A 24,452-nucleotide genomic window follows, 5' to 3' on the forward strand; every position below is an offset into this window, starting at 1 on the left:
AAAGGCTCAAACCTGTCAGCAATTTCCAAACAAAGGCCCAACCATAAGCAAAAAACTGTCATACATAACTTCAGTTCATTAGTTCAGTTCATCTCATCAATCATTCATCACTTCATAGTTCATATAAATTATAATTCAATAATTCACAGTTCATCTCATCAATTCACAGTTCAATAATTCACAGTTCATGAAACCATGAAACCCGGAATAAATTGGTAAAGAAACTAAGAAACTAAGAAAGAGTCCCAACTCACAGGTTTAGAACTCACATATACAAGTAAATAATCAAGATTCCACTTCAAAGAGACTGATTCCACTTGAGATTAAGTGATTAACTGCAGCAAGATGCAAAAAAAGTAAAACCATTACAATTTTAGAGATTACTCAGTCTAGAATCCAAAGATTAACCAAAGAGAAAACTCAAATCTACCAAAAATTGATACGAGAGAGAAAACTCACCGGCCGTAGGCCATGAATCGAACGAATTGATACGAGATTTCTGGGTTTGAAGATTTGAATCGAATCGAACTTCAAAGAAGAGGTCGAGAGGCGAAGAGTTCTGGGTTAGAATCGAATCGAACTTCGGCCGTAGGCCATGAATCTCTGATTAGATACGATATTTTCTGGGTTTGAAGCTTTGAATCGAATCGAACTTCAAGCCGTCGATGCCTCGAATCGAAGAGTTCTGGGTTTGAAGCTTTGAATCGAATCGAACTTCAAGCCTTCGAGGCCTCGAATGAAATCGAAGAGTTCTGGGTTTGAATCGATTCGAGAGGCGGAGAGGGTTTGAGTGATTGAGTCTGAGAGAAAGGGCTCGGTTCGAGCCTCAAGCCTTCGAGGCCTCGAGGGGCTGAGGGAAAGAGTGGCTGAGCAGTCTGGGACTCTGGTCTCTGGGTGGAGTGGTGGGTAGTAGTCGTATTACCCCTTCAGGGTTTGGAGAGTTTGAGTCTAATCAACGGTTATAATTTAATATGAAATAAAACTATTAATAATCAACGGTTTAGATCTATAGATATAAAATATATTTAAATATATAAATAATATATACAATATAAGGTACGGTATACCGTATTTATCTTCAAATCAGTACCAGTACCGTACCAATATGTTCCTCTCGGTTCGGCACTACCGTACCAATACTTCGGTAGCCGACATTTTCGGTAACCAACATTTTTGGTTCGGTTGGTACTCGGTTGGTTGGTTTGTCTCGGGAGGATTTGCCAGCCCTAGGTCATGTTGTGTCGGGTTCATTTCCTGTCAATGTATTAACGTGTCATGTGACAAATCCAAACTCAATCCTATTTAATTCTCGTGTTCAGAATGTAAACTCAAACCCAACCTGTTTATTAAATAAGTGACTCGAGATAACCCACTTACCTCGTTTAATAAATAAGTCATATTAGGTTTAATTTAATGATTCATTTAAACCATATAAACGGGTCACAATTTGTCCAATCTAAGACATCTAATTGAAAAAAGATGTATGAATTTTTAAAATTTGTATACTATTAATCACCATGAGATTCATTTAAAACGTTGTAGTCTTATCTATATTATTATTAAGAGAAGAGACATTTGTTTGCCAAAGTTGGTGTGAAAGACAATAAAATCCTTAGATCTTATTTTAATTTAAGATAATTTTTAATAATTGAGTGGTAGTATGGTAAATAGCAAAATTAAAAATTATATAATAAATAAAATAAATAATTTTCAGATAGTTAAGTACGTACTAGCCTCTTGGCATGCACTCCGTGCTTGCCAATTTGTATTTATAAAACAAATTTAAAAATTAAAAATTTTAAGGAAATTAAACAAAAAGAAAAAAAATTTTGAAGGCAGCAAAATACCACCGACGGTTACAAATGTGCTTGCCAATTTGCTTTTATTAAAAAAATTTAAAAGCTGAAAATTTTAAGGAAATTAAACAAAAAAAAAATTTGAAGGTAACAAATTACCACGGATAGTTACAAACGTGGGTTTTTTTTTCCTTATTTTTTGTTTGAAATTTCTTGAAAAGAAAAAACTGATTTTGTTTATTTACTATTTTGGCCTTGTAATATCATTTTCATTTTTTAAACAATTCAATCAATAAAGGACATAATAGGAGTTTAAAAAATTTAACAATCATTCCCAACAATTTACTTTATATAATAGATGGATGTCTGCAATAACCACCCATAATTTCAGATAACTTCCCACTTTTTTTTTTCAAATAACTTCTATTTTTTTCAATATAATAATTATAAAAAATTTACGGCAGAAATATATATGTAACACAACCCGATCCTTGCAATGACCTTTTGAGATGGGTTTAAGTGTTGACGGGTAGATATACAAATACATGTTTATTAAATGGGTCTTCACAGCCTTATTTATGATAGAAATCCAAGTTCATGTTACCCTTTATATCAGGATATGTCCGAAAAAACAAACATATATAAAATTCAAAATATTCATCTAATAGAGTAATAGCATTGCCAAGCATACCAAATTAAAGTACTAATTGATAGATTCTAAGGATTTGTTTCATTAAGCTAGAAATTTTGATAATCTATATATAGGAGATGGATAGAAATTAAAACATAGTAGCAAATTGATAGATTTTTTTTCCTTTCACATAAAATTTGTAAACTAACAAAAAAACAAATCCATTAACTCATATCTTAACAAAATTTCTATGGCTTGCGATAGAAAATGAAATAGTCCACTTGTACCAAAAACAAAAAAAAATCAAATAATCCATTGAAAAACCCAAGGAAAAGAAAAAAAATTAGAAATATTTGGTCAAATAAAGAAAAATTCAAATGGCTTTGTGGGACGTTGTGCCAACGGTTATTGCGGTTTCCCTCTCATTTCAAAAAAATTTGAATTAGAAAAAAAAAAACAAACAAACAAAAAAATCTCAGCAACAAAAAAAAAAAAAAAAAAAAAACAAATTCACTCGCATTCAAACCTGAAACTCTCTCTTCTCTCTCTTCTCTCTCCGCCCTTCATGCCATGGCAGACTCCCCCTACCAAGAGCTCCGATTCGGCTTCGAATCGGCTCGGCTCCGTCTAGGCTCGGCGTCTCTAAGCCCCCTCCTATCCTCCCCCTCCACGCGGCGCCTCTCCATTGGAAGCGCCGGGCGGCCGAGTCGCCGCGGGCGTGACAATGCGCCTGCGGCGGCTAGACAGCTGTCCTGGATGTCCCTCCAGGGGTGGCTGGCAGACGCGGACGAGGCCACGTCGGCTCGAGCCATTAAGGGGGGCTTGGAGCCGGAGCAAGCCGTGGCTTGGGAGCTCTTTACCCCCATCCAGAGGATTCTCTTCGTCGCCGTTATAAGCGTCGCCGCCGCGGAGTCGAAGAAGAACCGCCTCGTTTCGCAGCTGAAGAAATCTGTGGAGTTTAGGGTTCGTAAAGAATTGAGGTTTTTATAATTGGGTTTTTCTTTAATTGTGGATTTGCTTTAATTGTGAAATTTTTAACGGTTTTTGGTTTAAAGATTGATACTTTATGATTTGATCCTGTGTATATATTTCCATGGCTATGATTTACATTTGTAATTGGGTCTGTTTAGAACTGTTTCTGTGGCTTTTATGAAAGCTTGGTTTGAATTGGTATCATAAATTTCAATAAAGGTCTGCAATTTACAAGCTTGGTTTGCATAGTACGTTTCATTCTTCAGTTAAATGCTTTTGGTTCAATTGGTTGGTTAAATCTCTTTCTGATTTGATTAAATGCCGAGTGAATTCAACTAGTTCTTCTGTTTAGAAATTTGGTTTATGTATGTATGATCTGCGAGATACTTGTTTCTTTGGAACATTATTGTTTTAGTACTATGCAGATGTGTAAATGAAATTGGTACTATAATGTTGTGATTCTGTGATTCTTTGTGTGTGTGAAAGTCTATTGTCTACTTGGTTTTAATGCTTTGTTGGAACTCGATATCAGGATCAGGTGTTATCGAACATGCAGCAGAAGCTTGACAGTCTATGCGCGCAGATAAGTAACATAAAGGACCACTCTGGAACTGTGACTCCGGTCATGTCCCCAATGAAGAACATAGAATTGCAATCCAATGAAGAGTTTGGTTGTGCTAAAATCAAATTTGTTGATTGCGGTTGTTGGCTTTGTGATCAACATCGTGATCTTTCTGATGGTCTGGTGGTAAGAATTATTTCATACAAGCTAAATTGGTTTGTCTGGTTGATAAATGTGTTATCTTCTCCAATGTATCACAGTTTTGCTAGTTCTTTAAAAATCTTGAATGTTCTTGCATCTCTTCATTTTGTAACAGGGTAATAATGATATGAAAGGATCCAATGGGTATGAGATGCTACAATATAAAATGTCTCTCGATCATGTTGTAGCAGAGCAAGAGGAACGCCGCATGTCTGATTTATCAGACATGGCATCAAGTGTCACATCTGCTGCTGACTTCCAGGTATGTAACACTGTAATTTCAAAATATTGGATCTGATAAAGGCATAAAGCATTGTTGATAAACCATTGTCTTGATAATTAGTTTGTGAGTACCAATAATTAGGGAGCCCATAGTACAAGACCAAGACTGCGAAGTCTAAAGACTATATTTTCAGAAGCAGTTTCTATATTGTTCAAGTCTTAACTTCTTTTGTTGTTTAAGGATTTCCTTTCTTTTTTTTTTCAAAAGCAAAAGCTGAAGTGCTAGATAAGTTTTAAAAAACTTCCCCATTGATGCTTGGTAGGGGTTGTTCTTCATAGTTGGTTGTAATTGTAATTAAGCCCTTGAATTTGTCCTAGTTGAAATGGATTACTGATGTTGAATGTGTCCTGTAGTCTAGAAGCGGTGTTTTGGTTGCTGTTTATTTAGTTAAATAGCTCGCAACTGTGTTGCTATGGCAAGTGCAATGCATTGGTTGGAGACCATCAAAATTTTGACACTAGCCACACTAAATAAAGGAAATACAATTTATGAAAAGAATGTGCATGACATTACAGTGAGTAACTTTAGTGAATGAAATTGAAATATAAGCTCTCTCTTCTGAAGGGTTGGAAACCAGTTAGTATCTTGGGAGATCTCGGAATTGTCTGTTCATAATTTTGTATTCAACTCCTTACTTGAACATTCTCACTTTCATTATCTTGAACATGAAAATTGACTACCGATGGTGATGAATTAGGTAAAGAAGTGATAAGAATAGACAAGATTTCCAACATATTCATGTCATTGATGTGATCTGTTGTAATTTACACAGCTGAACAGCTTAGCTATTGAACAAGACATACACAATCTCAGAAGGGATTGTCAAGAGAAAGATGGGACCATAAGGGAGCTAACCTCTTTGCTCCACTCATCTGAAACTGCTGGTTCAAAGGTACCTTTAATCTCATGCTCTATCATTCTTCTTTTATTCCAAATATTTCCTTTGATTGATCAGATTTATCCTCTTTAATTTTGACAGAGGATTGCAGAGTTGGAGGACGTAATACGTAGGAAAAACTCTATAATTACAAGACTAAAGAGGGACATGGCGGTTTTAGAGCAGAAGGTAAGAAATCGCTGGGTGAGAAAAGGAGGTTTCAGAATTTTGGAAAGGAATGCTTTCTGAGTTATTATCTCTTCTGTATAAATACAGGTAGTACACCATGCAAGGCTTCGGAGATCCTCTTACTCTTCTTCCTCAGATGATGCAGACTTCGCAGACCCTCTTCCAAAAGTTCCACACATGGCAGACAATCTTCTTTATGATATGGATAGTACTACTAGCCCTTCGTCTTCCGATTCAGATAGTTCCTCTCCTGTGAACCGAGCATGTGCTCCTGTTTCTAGAACTCCAGAGATTGCTAAAACTCTAGAGACTTCTTCTCAGAGTTTTAAGTCTGCTTCAATAGGCCAGAAATCAGTGCCAGAAAAGGTCTCAATTTCTATGGTGGAACAACCATCTAGCCGGCGCACATCAGTGTCTCCTTTGAAAGAGATAACTATGAATTCAAGGCATTTACGATCAGTGAGCACAAAATCTCGACCAGTGAGTCCAAGATGGCAACCATTGAGTCCAAGGTCCCAACCGGCAAGTCCCTTATCCCCCTTTTCAAAAAGACCTCAACCAGCAAGTCCAAGTTCCCGTCCAGCAAGTCCCTTATCCCCCTTACCAAAAAAATCTCAGCCAGCCAGTTCTATAAAAAATCCAGTACATCACAAACTTCAAGGCCAAGGCAGTTATCAGCTAGTGGGGATTCAAAAATGAGTAAAAGGCGTTATCTGCCTCAACAAAAGGAATCAAAGGATGCTACTCCACATAAGAGATGGGCTTAGTAAGGTAGCATGCTTTTTCTGTGTTCAATACTAAGCTGAATCTAGGTCATTTTGGTATTCCTCTTTTCAATATTTCACAGAATATCATTGTGTTTGAACAATTAAAACTTGAAACCAAGTAAGTCTTTTGAATTTAGTACAAACTCTAGAAACAAATGTATTCAAGAAGAGGGTTCACAATTTTTAACTCTTTCAGGAACTTCAAAACCATACATGAAATGTCCCGTGTGATGCAAAGTATTGGCAAATGTAAAATGTTTGTTGTTACTGAAATCTGTTCTGATCTAGTTTTATTTGCCTTTTGTAGGTTGATGTGAGAATGATACGTGCGCAATTCGGAGATTGTTCATTCTAGTTGAACATGCTTTTTGAGTATATATATACATGGAATCAGGCTAGTATATATTATAGGTGTTGGGACTTTTGCCTTAATGTTAAGATGTTGCTGCTAAACATAGAATTGCAGAGCTGCAGCAGTAGTTAGGTGGACATCTTTTACTTGATTCATTGTGATATGACTTTCTTTGAGTTGAAGATGATCTCATTATTTAAGCCGTTTCATTATGGTTCATACAGCATTATTGTGGAAACTTGTCGTGCAAGTCAAATCTGATGCAATATGGGAACCAAAACAACCCATAGATGTTCCAGATAATACCCTATAGAGGAGAGAGAAGGGAGTAAGAATGATGGATGTAGATGATGATTTGCTTTGTATCTGAGAAAACTCTTCCATAGATGGAATCATTTAAGAGGAACAATAATGGAACAGCAGCCAAGTTTGAATTTTTTGAACACTCGAAGAGCATGTGCCAGTAACTAGAACAAAGACAATGACGCACTTTACAGTTACAAAAAATTCAAATCTCATGCTACTTCTTTCACACCTTTTTTTTTTTTTTGTTGGGTTCCCTTCTTCTAAAGAGGAAAATGCTTAGGCTACACTAAATTACAAAAGTATCAATAATGCAAGCAATATGACATCTCTTGATACTGAAGCAGTAGTGAAGCACTATACTTTAGGCCACTGTGGACTCACAACCTGCATAAGCAATTACTTCATCAGACACCAAGCAAAATGATCTATCATAGTTGATTCTAGGCAAGAGCCTAATTTAGTTTGATACCATCTATATACGGACTCACAACCAAATAAATAAACTCTATATACGGATTATACCAAATAGTTCAGCATCTTAGAGAATCTGGACCACAGCAACAGACCTCATGCTCAACCAATAATTTTCAATTAGTTTACTCGGAAAACGTAGCATGTTTACAAACCTCGAGTGTGCTAAACACTAATCGCATTCGACTTGCAACAACAGATGGTTCCTCAGCTTGTCCAACTACTGCCATTTGCTCTAGTTGAAGAGTCTTTACGGGGAGCCTTCAACAACAATAAAATAATGAGGCAAAATGGTGCACCATCACAAACTATGAATATAGAGAAAGGCTAAATGCAGTTAGGTACTCTATATATTTTAGCATGAAGTAGTTGAGGAATATGGAGAACTGCCTAAGATATATTGATACATCACACGAATGGCCAGTGGTATGCTTGAACAGGAATATCATGAATTCCCCCATAAGCAAACAAGAGCTTGGATAAAGCATTACAGGTGTTCAAAACTAGCATGATAAGCTCAAGGTAGGAAATATTATATGCTGAAAGCGTCTTACCATGCCATTCCCCTCAAGTAATAAGCATTTGCTATGACCGCACAAAAACCTTTCCACTTGAGCCTTTCTTCATCTGACACTGGAGGTGTGGATGACCATCTAACTATTGTTGGTTGTGGTGTACACAAGATGGTGATAAATATAATGCTCAACCACAGGATGCACTCATCAATCTGCACCAGATAATGTGACAATTAATCACAAAGATCTCTTTGTATCAAAAGGAACTGGCTACCAACCTCACATTTACAACCTTAGAAACATATAACTCGTAGGAAAAAGAGCACAATATTTACAAATGGTTCGAGTCCAACATGGAAGAAGAACTTGCCTCCCCTGATGCAATCTTGGATTTCAAACTGGTGCTTCCACTATAGCTCTCCATTGCTTCAATTTCAACCCCAGATTGCTTCATATCAATAAGCTCTTTTCTCAATCCCTCATCTGTGCATCCCAGTGCATACGCATTTACCCCCGCACTGATGAACTCCTGATCAACCAAACATGTTAATTACTAAACAAACTATACAAACAAACCAAACCTCACCAAAAACACCGAGTTCAAGAAAACCGCTCAATATACTTTTAGGTTGTCACCTCCTCCACGGTCAAGCACATTCCTGTACCGCCTGAACAAACTGATTGCTATGTTCCTCGATGATCGATACTCGTCATCTGATGGAATTGAATCATGCATCTGGCACTGTAATTGGCAACAGCAATATACATCACACACTTACATAAATCCAAAAATATATATATATATATATATATATATATATATATTGACTTTGAAAATGAAAAAAAAAAAAAGTAAGGAACTTGCATGAACACTTACTAGCCATTTCTTGATACTGCTCAGCTGATTTCGGCTTTTCCAATAAAACGAAGAAGCAGACAATATAGAACTACAAGGAGCTCGAATTGGGCCAAGACCGATAGAAACATTGTTTAAGGAATTCACATGTGTATTCTTACAGGGTAATAATGTCTCATTCAGTATATGAGAATCTAGACATGTAATAGCTCTTGGAGCATAAACCATCAACATGGTTGTAGTTGTACCATGACAGAGTATCAACCTTCACACCAAAACCCACAAACCCAACATCAAAACTGAGCTAATGAATACAAACCCACATCAAAGAAACAATAATTCATCCAAATAAATGAAACCCAGAAAAGAAATCTTACTTGTTCTAGCTGCTCTGTTCCTCGAGTTTTCTGGGGAATCAAACAGAGCTCGACAGAAATGAAAATCCAAGTGAGGATTAATGGATTATGTTAGTGAATATTGAGAGGATCTGAGGCCACGAAATATATGGATGGCTATGAAGATTCTATTTGATTCCAAAATTTTTGAGATTAATTCTGGCTGCTAATTGATCACTGACGTTTGAGAATCTTCTTCTATTTGGCGGATTTTTCCAGTTTGATATTCTTTGCAAGCAAACGCCGATAACGACGTCGTTGATTACTAGTTTTCAACGCTATTTACAGAAGCTACGCCGTTTTGTTCGTTCTTTTACTTATATTGGCTTTGGGCTCTATGAGGTGAGTCCATTAGTGATTGGGGACCCAACCCATATTTTATCGGTGTATTTCTGGCAATCAGTTGATTCTTACTCAGTTGTGTTTTAACTGTTTTTGGTTCCAAATTGAATGGTCGAGAATAATGAGAGGCAATTTGAATGAGTTTATTTGCATCGTTATTCTCCACCTGAATACAACTAAGTAAGAGTCAATTGACTACGTGAACAAAAATGTAAACATGTTTGTGAATCTTGTCCTTTCACCTGGTTATAACTCATAACAAAACCAAGGTTCGAAAAATCGCTAGGCACTAGGTGACTAGAGCTCAGGCACCTGGGCGGGTGATTAGGCGGATTTATATATATATATATATATATATATATATATATATATATAGAGAGAGAGAGAGAGAGAGAGAGAGAGAGAGAGAGAGAGAGAGAGAGAGAGAGAGAGAGAGAGAGAGAGAGAGAGAGAGAGAGAGAGAGAGAGAGAGAGAGAGAGAGGTTCTGAAGAGGACGTCCACAACCCAGAAAAAGTGCGGACGTCCCTCCTTTCTCTGCGATCAAACTCCGACGGCGGTGCACCTCTTATCGGACAGAGGCCAAGGGCATCTCAGACCAGTTTGCAACGAAGACGAAGGCCAAAGAGAAAGAGGTCGGAGGTCTGGGCAGCGTGGTCGACTGTAAACTGATGGTCTGATCAAGGTCGACTGGAAAGTGGTAGCAGGCGAGTCTACCTGACTGCAAACTGGTCCGGGATGTCCAGAGGGTTCGTCCGGCAACCGCAGCGCAGCCATCGCCGCCTTCTTGATGCCGGAGGAGGGACGTCAGTACTTTTTCTGGGTTGCGGACGTCCTCTTCAGAACCAGATTATATTTATATAGGGAGTGTGTTATTGTCCCCTTCCATCCACAAAAAAAGGAAAAAAAAAAAAGAAAAAAGAAAAAAGAAGAAGTGGGTACATAACTACACATGCCCTGGTATATACGTCCAAAAGCTGAACATTGTTCCCACGTGCCCTTTCTATCCACATTCCCATGAGATAAAGTTTCTTGACTTTTTCCCTTACGATTTATCTCCCTCCACCCACTCAAAGCTTTGCTTTGATTTTTCATTCTTATATGCAACTAGCCAACAACAATGGTGAGTCTGTCCAAAACTCACCCCACAATGACGCCATCCACATATGCAAATTCCTCAAAAGGGCTTCGGCTGCAACATCTCCACCGTCATCAATATACTCCGAGGACCTCACCAAGCACCTCTCATCCGAGCTGAGCAGAAATACTAAGAAAGCCCTTCGGCCTCCTCTGGATCCCGACTCGGCTACTAGCGACGCACCATCTTCTGTCAATCCCTCACCGCCGCCGATCTCCACGGAGCCACCGAAGTCATCTTCTCCCAAACCCCTTCCCAGATCGCCAAATTCAAATGACTCGACCGCCTAGCGCCTAATCGTCTACCCACCCAGGCGCCTAGTCAGCTGCCCAGGCCGCCTAGGAGGCCGCCCAAATTTGTCCTGCCCAATCCCACCAATTTGTCATTAATCGAGTCGGAGAGATGCCGCCCAGTGCCTAAGCGGCCTGGGCGGCCGAGTTTTAGAACATTGAAAAAAACAACACCTAATTCCTTTGGTGTGGTGGCTGCTACTGTATTTTGTAGTATATACCAAAGCATTAACACCAAGGTTGGCAAAGGTACTTCTCAAAACCCATTAGGCAACATTAAATGGCAAGCTCCCACTTGATACAGTCAAAATCAATTTTGATGGTTCTGTTACTCAAAGTAACTCCGCTGCATTTGGCTTCATCATCAGAGACAACAATGGCGTGCCTATTTCAGCGGGATCTGTTAATGTTTTTGTAGTTATGGGTTATGGCTAATGAAGGAAAATGCTTCAAAGGCACGTAAAGATTTACCTTTTTTTTTTAGACTTTGTTTAGCCCACAACAAGTGTGCAAAGGGGTTTGATCAAATAAGCCTTTAGGATACAATGAAGCCTAGCAATCCTACTATTATTGATCGGCGTCTTGCACTTACGAAGATCAACCCAACACTCACTTAAAATTTTTCAAGAGGCTCAAGGTTGCTAGAAACTATATCTTCAGTTTTATAGTTTCTAGATTTTATCTGTGTAAGAGAGAGGAAGATTGATTGAATGGCTTGAAAGAAACAAGTAGAGAAGAGAGAAAACAAGATTGCTTGATATGTAAATCTGCAGAGAACTATCCCCTATATATAGGAGTAGTCATGCCTTTTGAAATGATATCATACCTCTTCATCATGAATTATGTATATTTGCCAACATATATATTTTGAATTGAGTTCAAAATCAGCATATACAATAATTAATCTGAAACACATTTTCAATATATACACACCTCTTGGTTATATATATATTGTTAGGAATTTGACCTAAAATTCCTCTTGCGGAAGCAGACAAGTGCAAAACAATATAGATAAACGATCGAGAAAACAAACACGAACTTGTTAACGAGGTTCAGCAAAGAACTTTGCCTACGTCCCCGGGCTGCTTGGGTTTCACTATAGAAGAAGAAGAAGAATACACGAACAAGAATACAAGAATCTCTCACAAGAAGTTATCACCAACTCTCAAGACCTCACTCGCTCTCTTTGTTTAATGCTTCAAAGACTTGATCTACTACTACAACCTATGCCCTTATTTATAGATATCTAACTAGAGCCTATAAGACATTGGAAACCTATTCCCAATAGACATAGAAACCATTAGCAAGTAGGATTATGTAAGCAGGTAGGAAACAATCAAAACTCCTCTTTGATCAAGGATTAACAAATCCTTATCCTATGTGGAATTGGATCCACACACCTAACAATCTTCCACTTGGAGCCGATTATGCTAGTAGCTAACATTCTTCAATACTCTTCAATCATAGCCAACACAAAACCCATTATCACAGCCAACATCTCCTTCTTCAAACTTGGAGACCAACTGAAGCCAAGCACAACTTCAGTTTACTTATTGACACAGACTTAGTCAACATATCAGCAGGATTCTCACTTCCTTGAATCTTCAACAATTGCAGCACTTCAGTCTCCACGAGTTCTCGTATGTAGTGATTCTTCATAGGAATGTGTTTAGTCCTTGAATGAAAAGCAGGATTCTTTGCCAAGTGAATTGCACTTTGACTATCACTGTGCAATGCACAATTCTCTTGCTTTTTACCCAATTCCTCCAATAGACCCTTTAGCCACACCATCTCCTTACCAGCCTTTGAGACTGCTACATACTCGGACTCCGTTGTAGACAGGGCCACTTGCCCTTGCAAATTTGAGACCCAAGATACAGCAGCACCACCCACAGTATACACATAACCAGTAGTACTCCGACAAGTATCATGATCTCCTGCCAAGTCTGCATCAACATATCCTTGTAGTTCAGCACTACCTCTCTTGAAACAAAGAGACATATCAGTAGTACCCCGAAGATACCTCATGATCCACTTCACAGCCTCCCAATGTTGCTTTCCTGGATTACTCGTGTACCTACTCACAACTCCAACTGCATGAGCAATATCGGGTCTAGTACACACTATAGCATACATTAAGCATCCAACTGCCGATGCATAAGGTACATTCTTCATATATTCTTTCTCTTTTTCTCTCTTGGGTGATTGTTCCTTGGACAATTTAAAGTGAGCCGCCAACGGTGTTCCTACAGCCTTCGATTCATCCATATTGAATCGCTTAAGCACCTTCTCAACATACTCCGCTTGTGAAAGCTTCAGAGTACCAACCACTTTATCACGGATAATCTTTATACCTAAGATTTTCTTCGCCTCACCCAAATCCTTCATCGTGAACTGGTTTGACATCTCTCTCTTCAACTTCTCAATCTCATTGAAGTCTTCCCCAGCTATCAACATATCATCCACATACAGTAAAAGAATGATATAAGATTTGTCAAACCTCTTGAAGTAACAACAGTGATCGAATTGACATCTTGTGTAGCCACTCCCACACATGAAAGCATCAAACTTCTTATACCACTGTCTTGGGGCTTGTTTCAAGCCATAAAGGCTCTTTTGCAGTTTGCATACCAAGTCCTCCTTACCAGGTGCTATAAAACCTTGTGGTTGCTTCATGTATATGACCTCCTTCAAATCACCATGAAGAAAAGCAGTCTTGACGTCTAGCTGCTCCAAATACAGACCTTTAGCTTCCACTAAACCAAGCACCACCCGAATTGTGGTATGTTTCACAACCGGCGAAAAGATCTCATCAAAATCAATTCCCTCCCTTTGCTGAAAACCTTTCACAACCAACCTTGCCTTGTAACGTTTGCTCCCATCAACTTCTTGCTTAATTTTGTAAATCCACTTGTTATGCAATGCTTTCTTACCTGTTGGTAACTTAGCTAACTCCCAAGTATTGTTGGACATGAGAGAGTCCATCTCATCTTGCATGGCACCCTTCCACTTAGCAGAATCTTTATGTTGCATTGCCTCATCATAACTCACGGGTTCACCACAGTCAGTTAACAGCAAATAGTTAGCACAAGGCGAGTATCTATCAGCTGGTATTCCTTTAGTACTTCTTGATGATACTCTTGGCACAAAAGGAGGTGTCACTGGCTCATCACTAGGAACTTGTTCTTCAGGTTGTGCGACCTCAGGAGCTTCTTGTTGTTGTCGTTCCTCCCCATGATTTCCCTTAGACTCATCTTCATTGGACAATTCTTCCAACCTTGCAAACTGCCGATCTTTTCTTACAGGACTTTTAGGCTCTGCTGCTTGCCTATTCTTGTACATCACCTCTTCATTAAAGATGACATTCCTACTCCTTACAACTTTCTTATTCTGGATATCCCAAAACCTATAGCCAAGCTCGTCACCACCATAGCCTATGAATATGCACTTTCGAGACTTGGGATCCAACTTGCTTCTTGCACCGGACTCAATGTGAACATATGCCACGCAACCAAACACTCTTAAATGCGATAGGCCTATCTCTTTTCCACTCTATTTTTCCTTAGGTAGGAGATGATTCAATGGTACTGATGGTCCACGGTTAATTAAATAAGTAGCAGTATTAACCGCATCAACCCAAAACATGTCTAGAAATCCTGCGTGTATCCTCATACTCCTTGCGCGCTCATTCAAAGTCCTATTCATGCGTTCAGCCACTCCATTCTGCTGTGGAGTTCCGGGAATTGTCTTCTCTATCCTAATCTCATTCTCTGCACAATACTCTTTGAAATCATTACCACAGTATTCACCTCCATTATCTGACCTCAGACATTTGATTTTCGACCCGGTCTCATTCTCTACGATCGCCTTCCACTTCCTGAAAGTATCAAATACTTCCCATTTATTTTTCAAGAAATAAACCCATACTTTCCTTGTGGAGTCATCAATATAAGTCACATAGTACTTTGAGCCACCTAACGAAAGCTCTGGTGCAGGTCCCCACACGTCAGTATGAACCAACTCTAGTTTTGTATCTTTTGGTGACTTGCCACCCTTTGAGAAACTAACAACCTTTTGCTTCCCAAATATGCAGTCTTCACAAAGCCCAATCTTCACTGAGTCCACACCATGTAGTTTACCCTTCGACTGAAGTACACCCATATCTTTCTCACTGATGTGCCCAAGTCTACGATGCCATAAGTATGCATCTTCATTTTTCTCAACGATCGTAGTACCTTCATTGTTCTCAACAATAGCAACAATATTCAAGGTCGTATAAAGTGTTCCTGTCTTGATTCCACGAGCTAACACCATAGCTCCTTTACACACCTTCCACGTACCTTTGTCAAAGGTAGTGCGACATCCTTCATCATCCAACTGACCCACAGAGATCAAATTCCTCTTCAACCGCGGTATGTGTCTAACATTAGTCAAGGTCCAGGTTCCACCATTTGTCAGCGAAATCTTCACATCACCCCTTCCCACAATCTCCAAGGCTCCAACATCAGCAAGAAACACTTTGCCAAAATTACCACGTCGGTAATTCACCATGAGCTCTTGTTGTGAAGTTGAGTGAAATGACGCTCCAGAGTCTACGATCCATGACTCCAATGGTGCTTCAGTAACGCTTAGTACAAGTGCATCCGAATCACACTCAGTTGTGTTTACCATCTTCATTGTCTCCTTCCACTGGTTACAGTCTCTCTTGACATGTCCAGATTTCCCACAATGCCAACACCTATCGGACCACTTTCCTGACTTGGACACGCTTCGGCCTTTTCCAGGTGCCCTAGACTTGGACCTTCCACGATTGTTGTTTGAGTTCTTGTTGAACGTTCTACCTCTATTTTCTATAGAGAGCGCAGAACTTGAAGGATCTTCAAGGTTATTTTGTCTTCGCGTCTCTTCATTCAGAAGAATGTCACGCACATCATTAAACTTTAGCTTCTTCGTAGTCCCAGCTCCACTACAAATTGAGTTCACAGTCACATCCCAATCCGAAGGCATGGAAGTTAACAACACCAAAGCTTTGATGTGTTCGTCGAATTTAACATCCACCGATGCTAGTTGCTCGATAATATCACCAACTATCCCAACTTGCTGGCGAACAGATATACCCTTACCCATCTTCAAAGTGAACAGCCGCCTCATCAAGTACAACTGTTGAACGGCATTTGGCTTCTCATACATGTTGGACAAACTATCCATCATCCCCTTCAACGTAGTCTCCTTGATAACAAATCGCCGTACATCATTCGAAATCGATAGTCGAACGGCTCCAAGGGCCATCCTATCCATCTCGACAAATTCTTCCTCCTTCATATGTTTTTGGAGCTTGCCTTCTAAAGTCTTAGCAAGTTTCTTCATATTCAAGTAGTCCTCAATTTGTTACCTCTATAGGCTAAAGTCATTACCGTCGAACTTATCAACCCTCTTCTTAACGTCTTCTATATATGCTCATTGTTTCCACTCTAGAGCCTAAGCTCTGATACCACTTTGTTAGGAATTTGACCTAAAATTCCTCTTGCGGAAGCAGACAAGTGCAAAACAATATAGATAAACGATCGAGGAAACAAACACGAACTTGTTAACGAGGTTCAGCAAAGAACTTTGCCTACGTCCCCGGGCTGCTTGGGTTTCACTATAGAAGAAGAAGAATATACGAACAAGAATACAAGAATCTCTCACAAGAAGTTATCACCAACTCTTAAGACCTCACTTGCTCTCTTTGTTTAATGCTTCAAAGACTTGATCTACTACTACAACCTATGCCCTTATTTATAGATATCTAACTAGAGCCTATAAGACATTGGAAACCTATTCCCAATAGACATAGAAACCATTAGCAAGTAGGATTATGTAAGCAGGTAGGAAACAATCAAAACTCCTCTTTGATCAAGGATTAACAAATCCTTATCCTATGTGGAATCAGATCCACACACCCAACATATATATATATATATATTTATATATATCATACCACTTTTTTGCTTTTTTTTATAATTTGAAAATCTTTATCTAGATTGGAAGAGCAAGTGTTCCAACAGCTGAAGCAGTGGCCTTAAGAGAATGACTACTTAGAGCAAAGGAGAAGGGAATAAAGAAAATCATTGTCATTGATTGTGTTCTAGGTGCTTGTGGAGTTCCTTGTCGACTAAAAACTATTGTTCAAGACATAAGACAAATTGCTGGATATTTGACTCCATTTCCATTGGCCATATTTTTAGAGAAGTTAACTTCATGGTGGATGCTTTAGTGAATATTGGACATACTTCTGATGGCTCCATTTAGGATTCTTCTGTGCCGCTTTTAGTTAGAAATGCGGTTTTGTTCGACAAGTTAAGATCAACTTCTACTAGAGATTTTTGTTTGTAACATTTCATTTCATTTAACAAGTCATTGAAGTTTTTCAATCAACAATTTTCGTTGTAGTTATTGTGGATGACTTGTTCATTATACAAATTGACATACTTGATTGAGCAAACGAGAACCCATGAACAAGCCAAGGCTCAAAGAAAAGTTAGGTGAATCGACCATCTCAAAGCCTCCGTTTTGAAGTCCAGCAAATGGCTATAACCTATAACTGTCAAGCACTGTCTTAACTCTTTTTTAATAAAACTGTCTCAACTCAATTCAACAAATATGCCAAAAATTTGGATCCAACCAAGGTTGACCTGATTTTAACCACTGCAAGTGGCCTAGTGGTTCTTGCCTAGTTGGTTGTGCTCCCCAATCTAGGTTCGAACCCTGAAGTTGTCAAAGTGGCCAGGCACTGTGCTGCAATGCACAGTTGGAGCATTTCACATGCGCAAAAGGGGGTTTATCTTGGGCTTAGGAAGTCTTTAAGTTCCCCTTGACAAAGTTTTTTTTTCAAAAAGTTGACCTGATTTTTAATCACTGACGTGCGCTTGCACCGACATAAATGGATGGTTAGATTATATTAAATACATTCTTAGGTTATTAATAAAAATATTAATTATAAATATCAAGAGTTGAGATCATCTTATAAGTGTTTGGTCATTCTATGCTTTTATTTATTAGTTCTACGCCAAGATAATAAATTTTAAATTGAAATGAAAACCATGAGAACTACAATATCTGTTATACAATTACCTATGATAACTAATCGATCTATACAAGTGGATGTTTCTTACTTGTATAAATTGTGTTAAGAATGTAGTTGGTACCAGTGGCGGAGCAAGAATTTTAAGCTTACTAGAGCACAAATAGAAAATATAAAACATACAAAATTTCTAAATAAAATTTCTATCAATCAAAATGGTTATTGTCATCGACGTAATTTCATGTTTTAAAATCATTTTAACACAGTCTCATTCTCTATATTAGTAAAATATTTTTTCACAATAAATGAAATCAAACAATCGTTTGTTAGATCACAACAATATTTAATTTTCTTTTAAATGAATATATTAAGCAAGAAAAAGAGTACAAGTAGAATTGAAAATAGCATAAAAAGATCACAACAATATTTGATTTTTTTTAAATGAATATATTAAGCAAGGAAAACAGTATTAGTAGAATTAAAAATAGCATAAAAGCAAGAAAAACAGTATAAGTAGAATTAAAAATAGCATAAAAGGTACTGCTGCAAAGGAGAATTGAACTGGGGATATTAATGGTAGCAGAGCCAAGCCTAACCACTGCACCTACCTCATAGTACATGATTGTACGTAACTAAATTTTATTTTTATGTAGAAAAGTTGAGTGGGACACGGGAACTGGGTCCCCACGTGGCTCTGCCTCTGATTGGTACAATATTGTTTTCAGTTTCTTTGGAAATTATTCTATGCACCGACGGTGTAAATGACCCAACACTTATAAGATGATCTTAACCCTTGATATTTATAATTAATATTTTTATTAATAACCTAAGAATGTATTTAATATAATCTAACCATCCATTTATGTTGGTGCAACTTATAAGATGATCTCAACCCTTGATATTTATAATTAATATTTTTATTAATAACCTAAGAATGTATTTAATATAATCTAACCATCCATTTATGTTAGTGCAAGTGCACGTCGGTGCACTGAATCATCCCCCAGTTTCTTATGATTCAAGAACTTTTAAATGTTATCGTCATCCCATTCATCATCAAGCTTTCCTTTGCCAACGTCTTTGTCCCCCCGAAACGTAGCTCATTGCTAATTAAATTCAAACAATGGATAAGCATTAGATCCATTCTCAACTTTATACTCCAAATCCAATCACTCACACAGTGGTTAATATGCAAAATGGGGTTGGATCAATGAAAAAGAAAGATGCACTGAATCAAATTATATATTAGTCAAGCAGGAAGCTTCCATAGGCACTTTAATTAAAATGTTGCTATTCTCGGGTGAGTCGGGTCCACTAATATATTGTTAATTGATTGTATATATATTTCCAGAGCACTACCCTGTACCTTAACCCTTTTCAAATAATGATGCTGATTTGAGTGAAAAATACAAGATGTATTAATTAGCCTATTAGGCTATTAATATACTAGGCCTAGATTTAGCAGTGGGATTGGATATACAATCCAAGTTGATTAATAATGTTATTAATTAAGCCAAGTTGATATGATATATAATCCGACAGAATAGTAGCATTTGGGTTTGGTTTATTTGAGAATCAGGTAAAGAAGTATCTAATTTGAATAATCAATTGAAAAAGTCTTGGACTCGTGGTTGATCGTGTCTGAATAGTCGAGTACAATAGCTCAAGCAGCCTAAGTGATCAACACCCGTAATTCCCCTCAAGTAGACTCGTCAAACATCAGCTGTTGGGGGTAGGTTTAGAACCAAAACAAAAAGGAAATGGTTGAGAGGGAGAAAGATTTCCATTAGGGTTTACGATTTTGTTAATTGCCATCGTAAATGATGACCTAATCGAGTATTGATCGCTAAATAATTTTCCCTCTTTTTTCGCACGAATGATCTTTTAGAGGAGACCTAACAAATAAATTATTAAAAACTTACATCATTTTTTTTTTCCGAGTAGGATCGGACTTACATCACATTTTAGCAATCCAGCAAAACACATCAAATAGTGAGTTGTTATCCTTACTTGTTGATCACACTGTTAGTTTGAATTTACCGTCAACATGTGGATCATCGAGGGAGGGAAAAAAGAAAAAAGAAAAAAAAAAGACCTCACTAATTTTAGTTTCACACATTGTATTATGCCTTTGGAAAATTGTAAAATATCTCATTTTGAGTTCAACGTCTAAACTGCCACGGCCGCAACAAGAACAACAACCACCATTATCTTTAGCTGATAGGAATAGAACTTATAGCTAAAGAATTATTAAGAAAATGAACAGTACGTACAACCTTTCTCTTCAAATAAGAGAGACAGTGAGTGCACGCCGAAGAAATATAGCACGCAGTTTCAACAAAAGCATCATTAAGCTAGAAGTAGTTGAATACTCATAATTAAGATGTAGTCACATAATGCCATCATCTAATTCTATAAGTCTATAACCATATATACCTATATATTATATCATATACCATATGATCAATCTATAAATATGTATAATAATATAACTAGAGGAAGAAAATTCGTAGAAACTAAGCGTGTCTGATGTGAACCAAACTCCAAAACCCGCCCTTCGATTTCATTGACTTTTTTTTGCTTCGCCTATCAAACCAAACCAAACCAAACCATCCCCCTCGCCTTTTATCTCTCTTTCTCTGTGTCCATTTCATGTTCCATATATAACAACACGAGACTGGAACGCAGCCTAGTTCAAATGACCATGGACCGAGCACAACCGAGCTCCGACTCACCGACGCGAGAGCCGAAATCCCCTGTGGTTCTCTCCATCGACTGCCTCAAGGGAACCAATAAAGCCGACGAGTGGACCGACGACATGCTCCAGACCGGAGACATAGTCGAGGAGCTCCGTATCGGCACCTCCGTCACCGTCAAGGCGCCGTTCAAGAACGGCAGGAGCGGCGTCCAGAAGATTCTGCACGCTTCCTTCAAGGCCAAGGACACGTCGATCCAGGTCAGAGTACGGCGCGGCCGGGACGACTTCACCGAGTTGCAGGCTTGTATTGTCCCCAATGACTCCGCCGGAAAAAAGGTGTACATGCTTCGGTCCATCACGGACCCGAACTACGCCGTCGGGTTCTGCGACCATACGGAAGCCGACTGCTTTGAACTACAAGGTAAGAGACGAACACGACTCGATCATTAAATTGATGGCATTGACTTTAACGTTGACTGGTTTGTATGCATTCTCTACTGTTTCTTCTGCGTCTATGGTCAGGTCATAATCTTTACAGGTGTCCCGATTAAGAAATGCCAGTAGCATGTCAATTATGAGTTGGTTGAACCGTAGCTTGGTACTATGTGAGAGTACTTTTTTTGTTTCTGGCCAATATTTCCAAGCAATGTGTTTGTTGTATGAAAGCAACGACACCTTTTAAGCTGCCCGTCGGCAGCCCCCACGTGACATTCATGACTTCCTGCTTAATTTGCTGAAAATGGAAATTGACCTAATTGGTGCTAGCCAGCTTCATTGGAAGTCTTCAACCTTTAATTCTTGCATATATAATTTTATTTGGTTTGGAGAATTGGAGTAATTTTTGCATGATTTTGTTATATTGGAGGAGATGAAGATCTAATCTTAGATCTATCTTATCTTTAAATTCAAGTCTTCATCCATTTTCACACTAATTTCAAGGTCTTGAGTGTATTATTAGTTTTAGTTGTAGGAGAAGTTGGTGGAATAGAATGGGAATGGTTATCAATGAAAATAGTAGTGGAATCCATTTCTATACTGTGGTTGAAAAAGAGTAGAGAGAAATTGGAGAAAAAAAAATGTTAGAGGTCTAGAGTTTGATTCCATGTTTGGAGTTATAGGGTTAGTGACTTTAATTAGGATTAAAGTCCGAGAATCATCGGATACTAGTGCATGTCATGTGAAGATGTGGTTGGAGTGTGACATTATTAATTTATTTAATTTTCTTTATGGGATCCAAAACCTATGTGTCCGACTTCTATGGAGCAGCCCCACTATGTACATGGCATGGCTGCTCTTAACAAATTAATTGATGACTAAATGTTGGGATGGATATATAATATTTTTGTGGTCGTGCCTCGGGTGTGTCAATTGTGTTTTGTTTACTGTAAATTGCTTTGCTGGTACACTTCAGATTGCTCTACAAATAAGGTGATCATAACACTTCACATTGCATGCGTGAACTCAACAAATAATTTGCAGCTTCAAGGAACGCCCGGATGGTTAGTGCACTAACCAGGACTAAACTTCAAGATGGATATGTTGCATATCCTTGGGAAAGGAAGATGCAGGAGTTGCTACCAATCCCCTATTCTAGTAGCTTTCTATCAGTACTCTTTCTTCCAAAGGCTTCAGATCGCGCAGCTTCTCGCTACAATGACTTGGATGACACCCTTGCTAGGGCAAATGTCTGGCTTAATGCCTCCCAGGCCTCTGGTGTCCCCGTTGTTTTCATGAACATCCAGACCGAGTCCCTTCTTACCAAGGTACATATATTAATGGTAAATTGATGTAAGCATAATATACTTAGTTGACTCATTACCTAATTTATACGTTTGTGGTTTCGTTGTATACCAGATCTCCGGTGAGACAGCTTCTTCAACTGTAAACGCAGGGTCGTTATCCGATTTGGCTAATCTTGCAAGTGCAAGCTTGTACGGTTTTGAAGATTACCATGGGGTTGACATTGGTGTAGTCCGAGCTGTTCGCCTATGGTATGCTCCTCTTGGTCCAGAAATTCCAGTTGAGATCAAATTGCAAGAAGGAGACGTGAAACTTGGTTTTGCCATTAGCCGCACAGAAGAGGTACCATATACATTATGTGACCCTTGTTGTCCCTAATTATGTGGTCAGAAAATGCGATCCCTTTAGCATTACTAGTTGGATAGCTTTTCTTATTAATTCCTGAGTTCCTTGTGATTGGCAGGGGTTTATATACGTTTCATCAGTGGCTGGTGGCGATGAAAATGCACCTTCAAGTCGATCGGGGCTGAGCAATTTGTACAAGGAAGCAATGAATGCATCAAGGCTGCTGGTGGTGTCAAGGGTCTCTAACCAAAAGGTGCTTCCTTGGATGGTTTCCTCAACAGGAGCAGTTCGATGCTACGATACCGTTTCACTCAGCCAGAAGCTCTCACTGCACCGTCACGCCAAGATTCCGGTGTCCATTCACGTTTTTCTCTGGGATAGAACAGTGGTTCCTTCAAATACAAACCAAACAAGAAGGGGCGCCTCCCCACCAACTATGCCATTACCTTTACCGCCTGAGGTTCAATTGTCTCGTCAGCCGAATGAGAACCAAATACAACCTTTACCATTAGAACTTGCTGATGAAAGTGGAAGTGTCATGAGTGAACGGTTATCAGAGAGGCTTGAGAGAGATACAGCTGGGGAGTCCTCATTTAGATTCCATGATTTTTCACTTTCTAGCAATTGGGTATGAATATTATATATTTTGGTTCTTAATTTTGTGAAATATCATGGGTTCTTTCTCTGATTGTTATGCATATTAGACTTGCAGATAGGCATTGTTTACCTCGAATTGATCAGAAATATAGATTGTAGAATAAGAGAGTGCTAGAATGATATATTGACAAAACAGGACTTCAATCAAGCATAGAAGTGAGTGATCAGTCAATAATCCTATTGTGTAAGAACTTTGTGAAAGCATGTGTACATCATGTTCTCTCTCTCTCTCTCTCTTCCTTGTATGTCTTTATTTCAAACAAATAGTTACAAAGTCTTTATTTCAAACAAATAGTTACAAAGAGAACAATAAGAGTCCATTTGCTAGTAGTGTACCTGATAAACATTATAGCTTTCAAAAACAACAATGTTCATAATGATTAATCTATGACTGGTAATTGAAAAACAACAACTATCCAACTCCAAAGGGGGCGATAAAGAGTCTCAATCACATTTTCTAACACAGCTAGAAAAGCACTTATAGATTCCGAAAGATGCATCATAAGAGTCGAAGCTAAAATGCTAATCTAGCTACGAGGTATCTATATTCTATAACCATAGAAAGATCCCTCAACTAAATGCCGAGATTAGCAACTAAACAAAATGAGATACGCACAAATTACCAAGACAACCATATTCCACCCGGAGAAGACTCCACTCACCTAACGAAATGCTTAAATATAAGCCTTGTGGCTCTGCTTATGTGGTCAACTGGTCATCATAACGTTGAGTACAGTGTGTGGCATAAAGTTCACTCTTTGAATCTTTGATATACAGAGAGAACCTTTTGTTCCATATGTTATTATGTTTACAAATCATTTTCAAACAATAATGCTAATAAATTTTTAGAGGATTTGACATACACAAAATGTGAATTGTGGAATGCTCAAAGCTTAAAAAGCTCAATTAGACTTGATTTAATTATAAGGTAGAATTGAACGTAGAGTAACCAATATTGATCAAATTGATCATCGCTTGCCTAGAAATTCTTTAATTAAATTAAGGAAA

General features: G+C 38.4%; 3 protein-coding genes across 4 annotated transcripts; 2 read left to right on the forward strand and 1 right to left on the reverse strand.

Annotated features, from left to right (window-relative positions):
• The first annotated feature begins 2,931 nt into the window (after window positions 1-2,931).
• Window positions 2,932-7,073, forward strand: LOC112167859. 2 transcript variants are annotated; one of them, XM_040519422.1, is made up of 8 exons: window positions 2,932-3,390; window positions 3,932-4,147; window positions 4,278-4,424; window positions 5,218-5,337; window positions 5,425-5,511; window positions 5,599-6,282; window positions 6,586-6,762; window positions 6,855-7,073. In XM_040519422.1, exons 1-6 carry the CDS (start codon window positions 2,998-3,000, stop codon window positions 6,208-6,210), a joined length of 1,575 nt encoding a protein of 524 aa, XP_040375356.1. In that variant the 5' UTR covers window positions 2,932-2,997; the 3' UTR covers window positions 6,211-6,282; window positions 6,586-6,762; window positions 6,855-7,073. The 2 variants fall into 2 exon arrangements, with proteins under 2 accessions (XP_040375356.1, XP_024160722.1); XM_024304954.2 differs by having other exon boundaries at window positions 6,586-7,073.
• LOC112167860 lies at window positions 7,040-9,417 on the reverse strand. Its single transcript, XM_024304955.2, has 7 exons — window positions 9,156-9,417; window positions 8,800-9,043; window positions 8,545-8,664; window positions 8,293-8,451; window positions 7,962-8,134; window positions 7,563-7,668; window positions 7,040-7,320 (listed from the first exon to the last, which is right to left on the reverse strand). Exons 2-7 carry the CDS (start codon window positions 9,010-9,012, stop codon window positions 7,291-7,293), a joined length of 801 nt encoding a protein of 266 aa, XP_024160723.1. The 5' UTR covers window positions 9,013-9,043; window positions 9,156-9,417; the 3' UTR covers window positions 7,040-7,290.
• An 11,114-nt stretch (window positions 9,418-20,531) lies between these two features.
• LOC112165834 lies at window positions 20,532-23,475 on the forward strand. The gene is made up of 4 exons (XM_024302518.2): window positions 20,532-21,123; window positions 22,182-22,465; window positions 22,557-22,784; window positions 22,906-23,475. The coding sequence occupies exons 1-4, from the start codon at window positions 20,703-20,705 to the stop codon at window positions 23,419-23,421; spliced, it is 1,449 nt and encodes a 482-aa protein (XP_024158286.1). The 5' UTR covers window positions 20,532-20,702; the 3' UTR covers window positions 23,422-23,475.
• Window positions 23,476-24,452: the final 977 nt, after the last annotated feature.

The sequence above is a fragment of the Rosa chinensis genome, chromosome 5, assembly GCF_002994745.2.
Source record: "Rosa chinensis cultivar Old Blush chromosome 5, RchiOBHm-V2, whole genome shotgun sequence".
Taxonomy (NCBI): domain Eukaryota; kingdom Viridiplantae; phylum Streptophyta; class Magnoliopsida; order Rosales; family Rosaceae; genus Rosa; species Rosa chinensis.

Coding starts and splice junctions, on each gene's coding strand:
- LOC112167859 (XM_024304954.2), top strand. CDS start 2,998: ATGGCAGACTCCCCCTACCAAGAGCTCCGATTCGGCTTCGAATCGGCT. Junction 3,391..3,931: donor AGAAATCTGTGGAGTTTAGG/GTTCGTAAAGAA, acceptor ACTCGATATCAG/GATCAGGTGTTATCGAACAT. Junction 5,338..5,424: donor CTGAAACTGCTGGTTCAAAG/GTACCTTTAATC, acceptor TAATTTTGACAG/AGGATTGCAGAGTTGGAGGA.
- LOC112167860 (XM_024304955.2), bottom strand. CDS start 9,012: ATGTTGATGGTTTATGCTCCAAGAGCTATTACATGTCTAGATTCTCAT. Junction 8,665..8,799: donor GCAGTATCAAGAAATGGCTA/GTAAGTGTTCAT, acceptor TGCCAATTACAG/TGCCAGATGCATGATTCAAT. Junction 8,135..8,292: donor CCAAGATTGCATCAGGGGAG/GCAAGTTCTTCT, acceptor TATCTGGTGCAG/ATTGATGAGTGCATCCTGTG.
- LOC112165834 (XM_024302518.2), top strand. CDS start 20,703: ATGACCATGGACCGAGCACAACCGAGCTCCGACTCACCGACGCGAGAG. Junction 21,124..22,181: donor CGACTGCTTTGAACTACAAG/GTAAGAGACGAA, acceptor AATAATTTGCAG/CTTCAAGGAACGCCCGGATG. Junction 22,785..22,905: donor CCATTAGCCGCACAGAAGAG/GTACCATATACA, acceptor TGTGATTGGCAG/GGGTTTATATACGTTTCATC.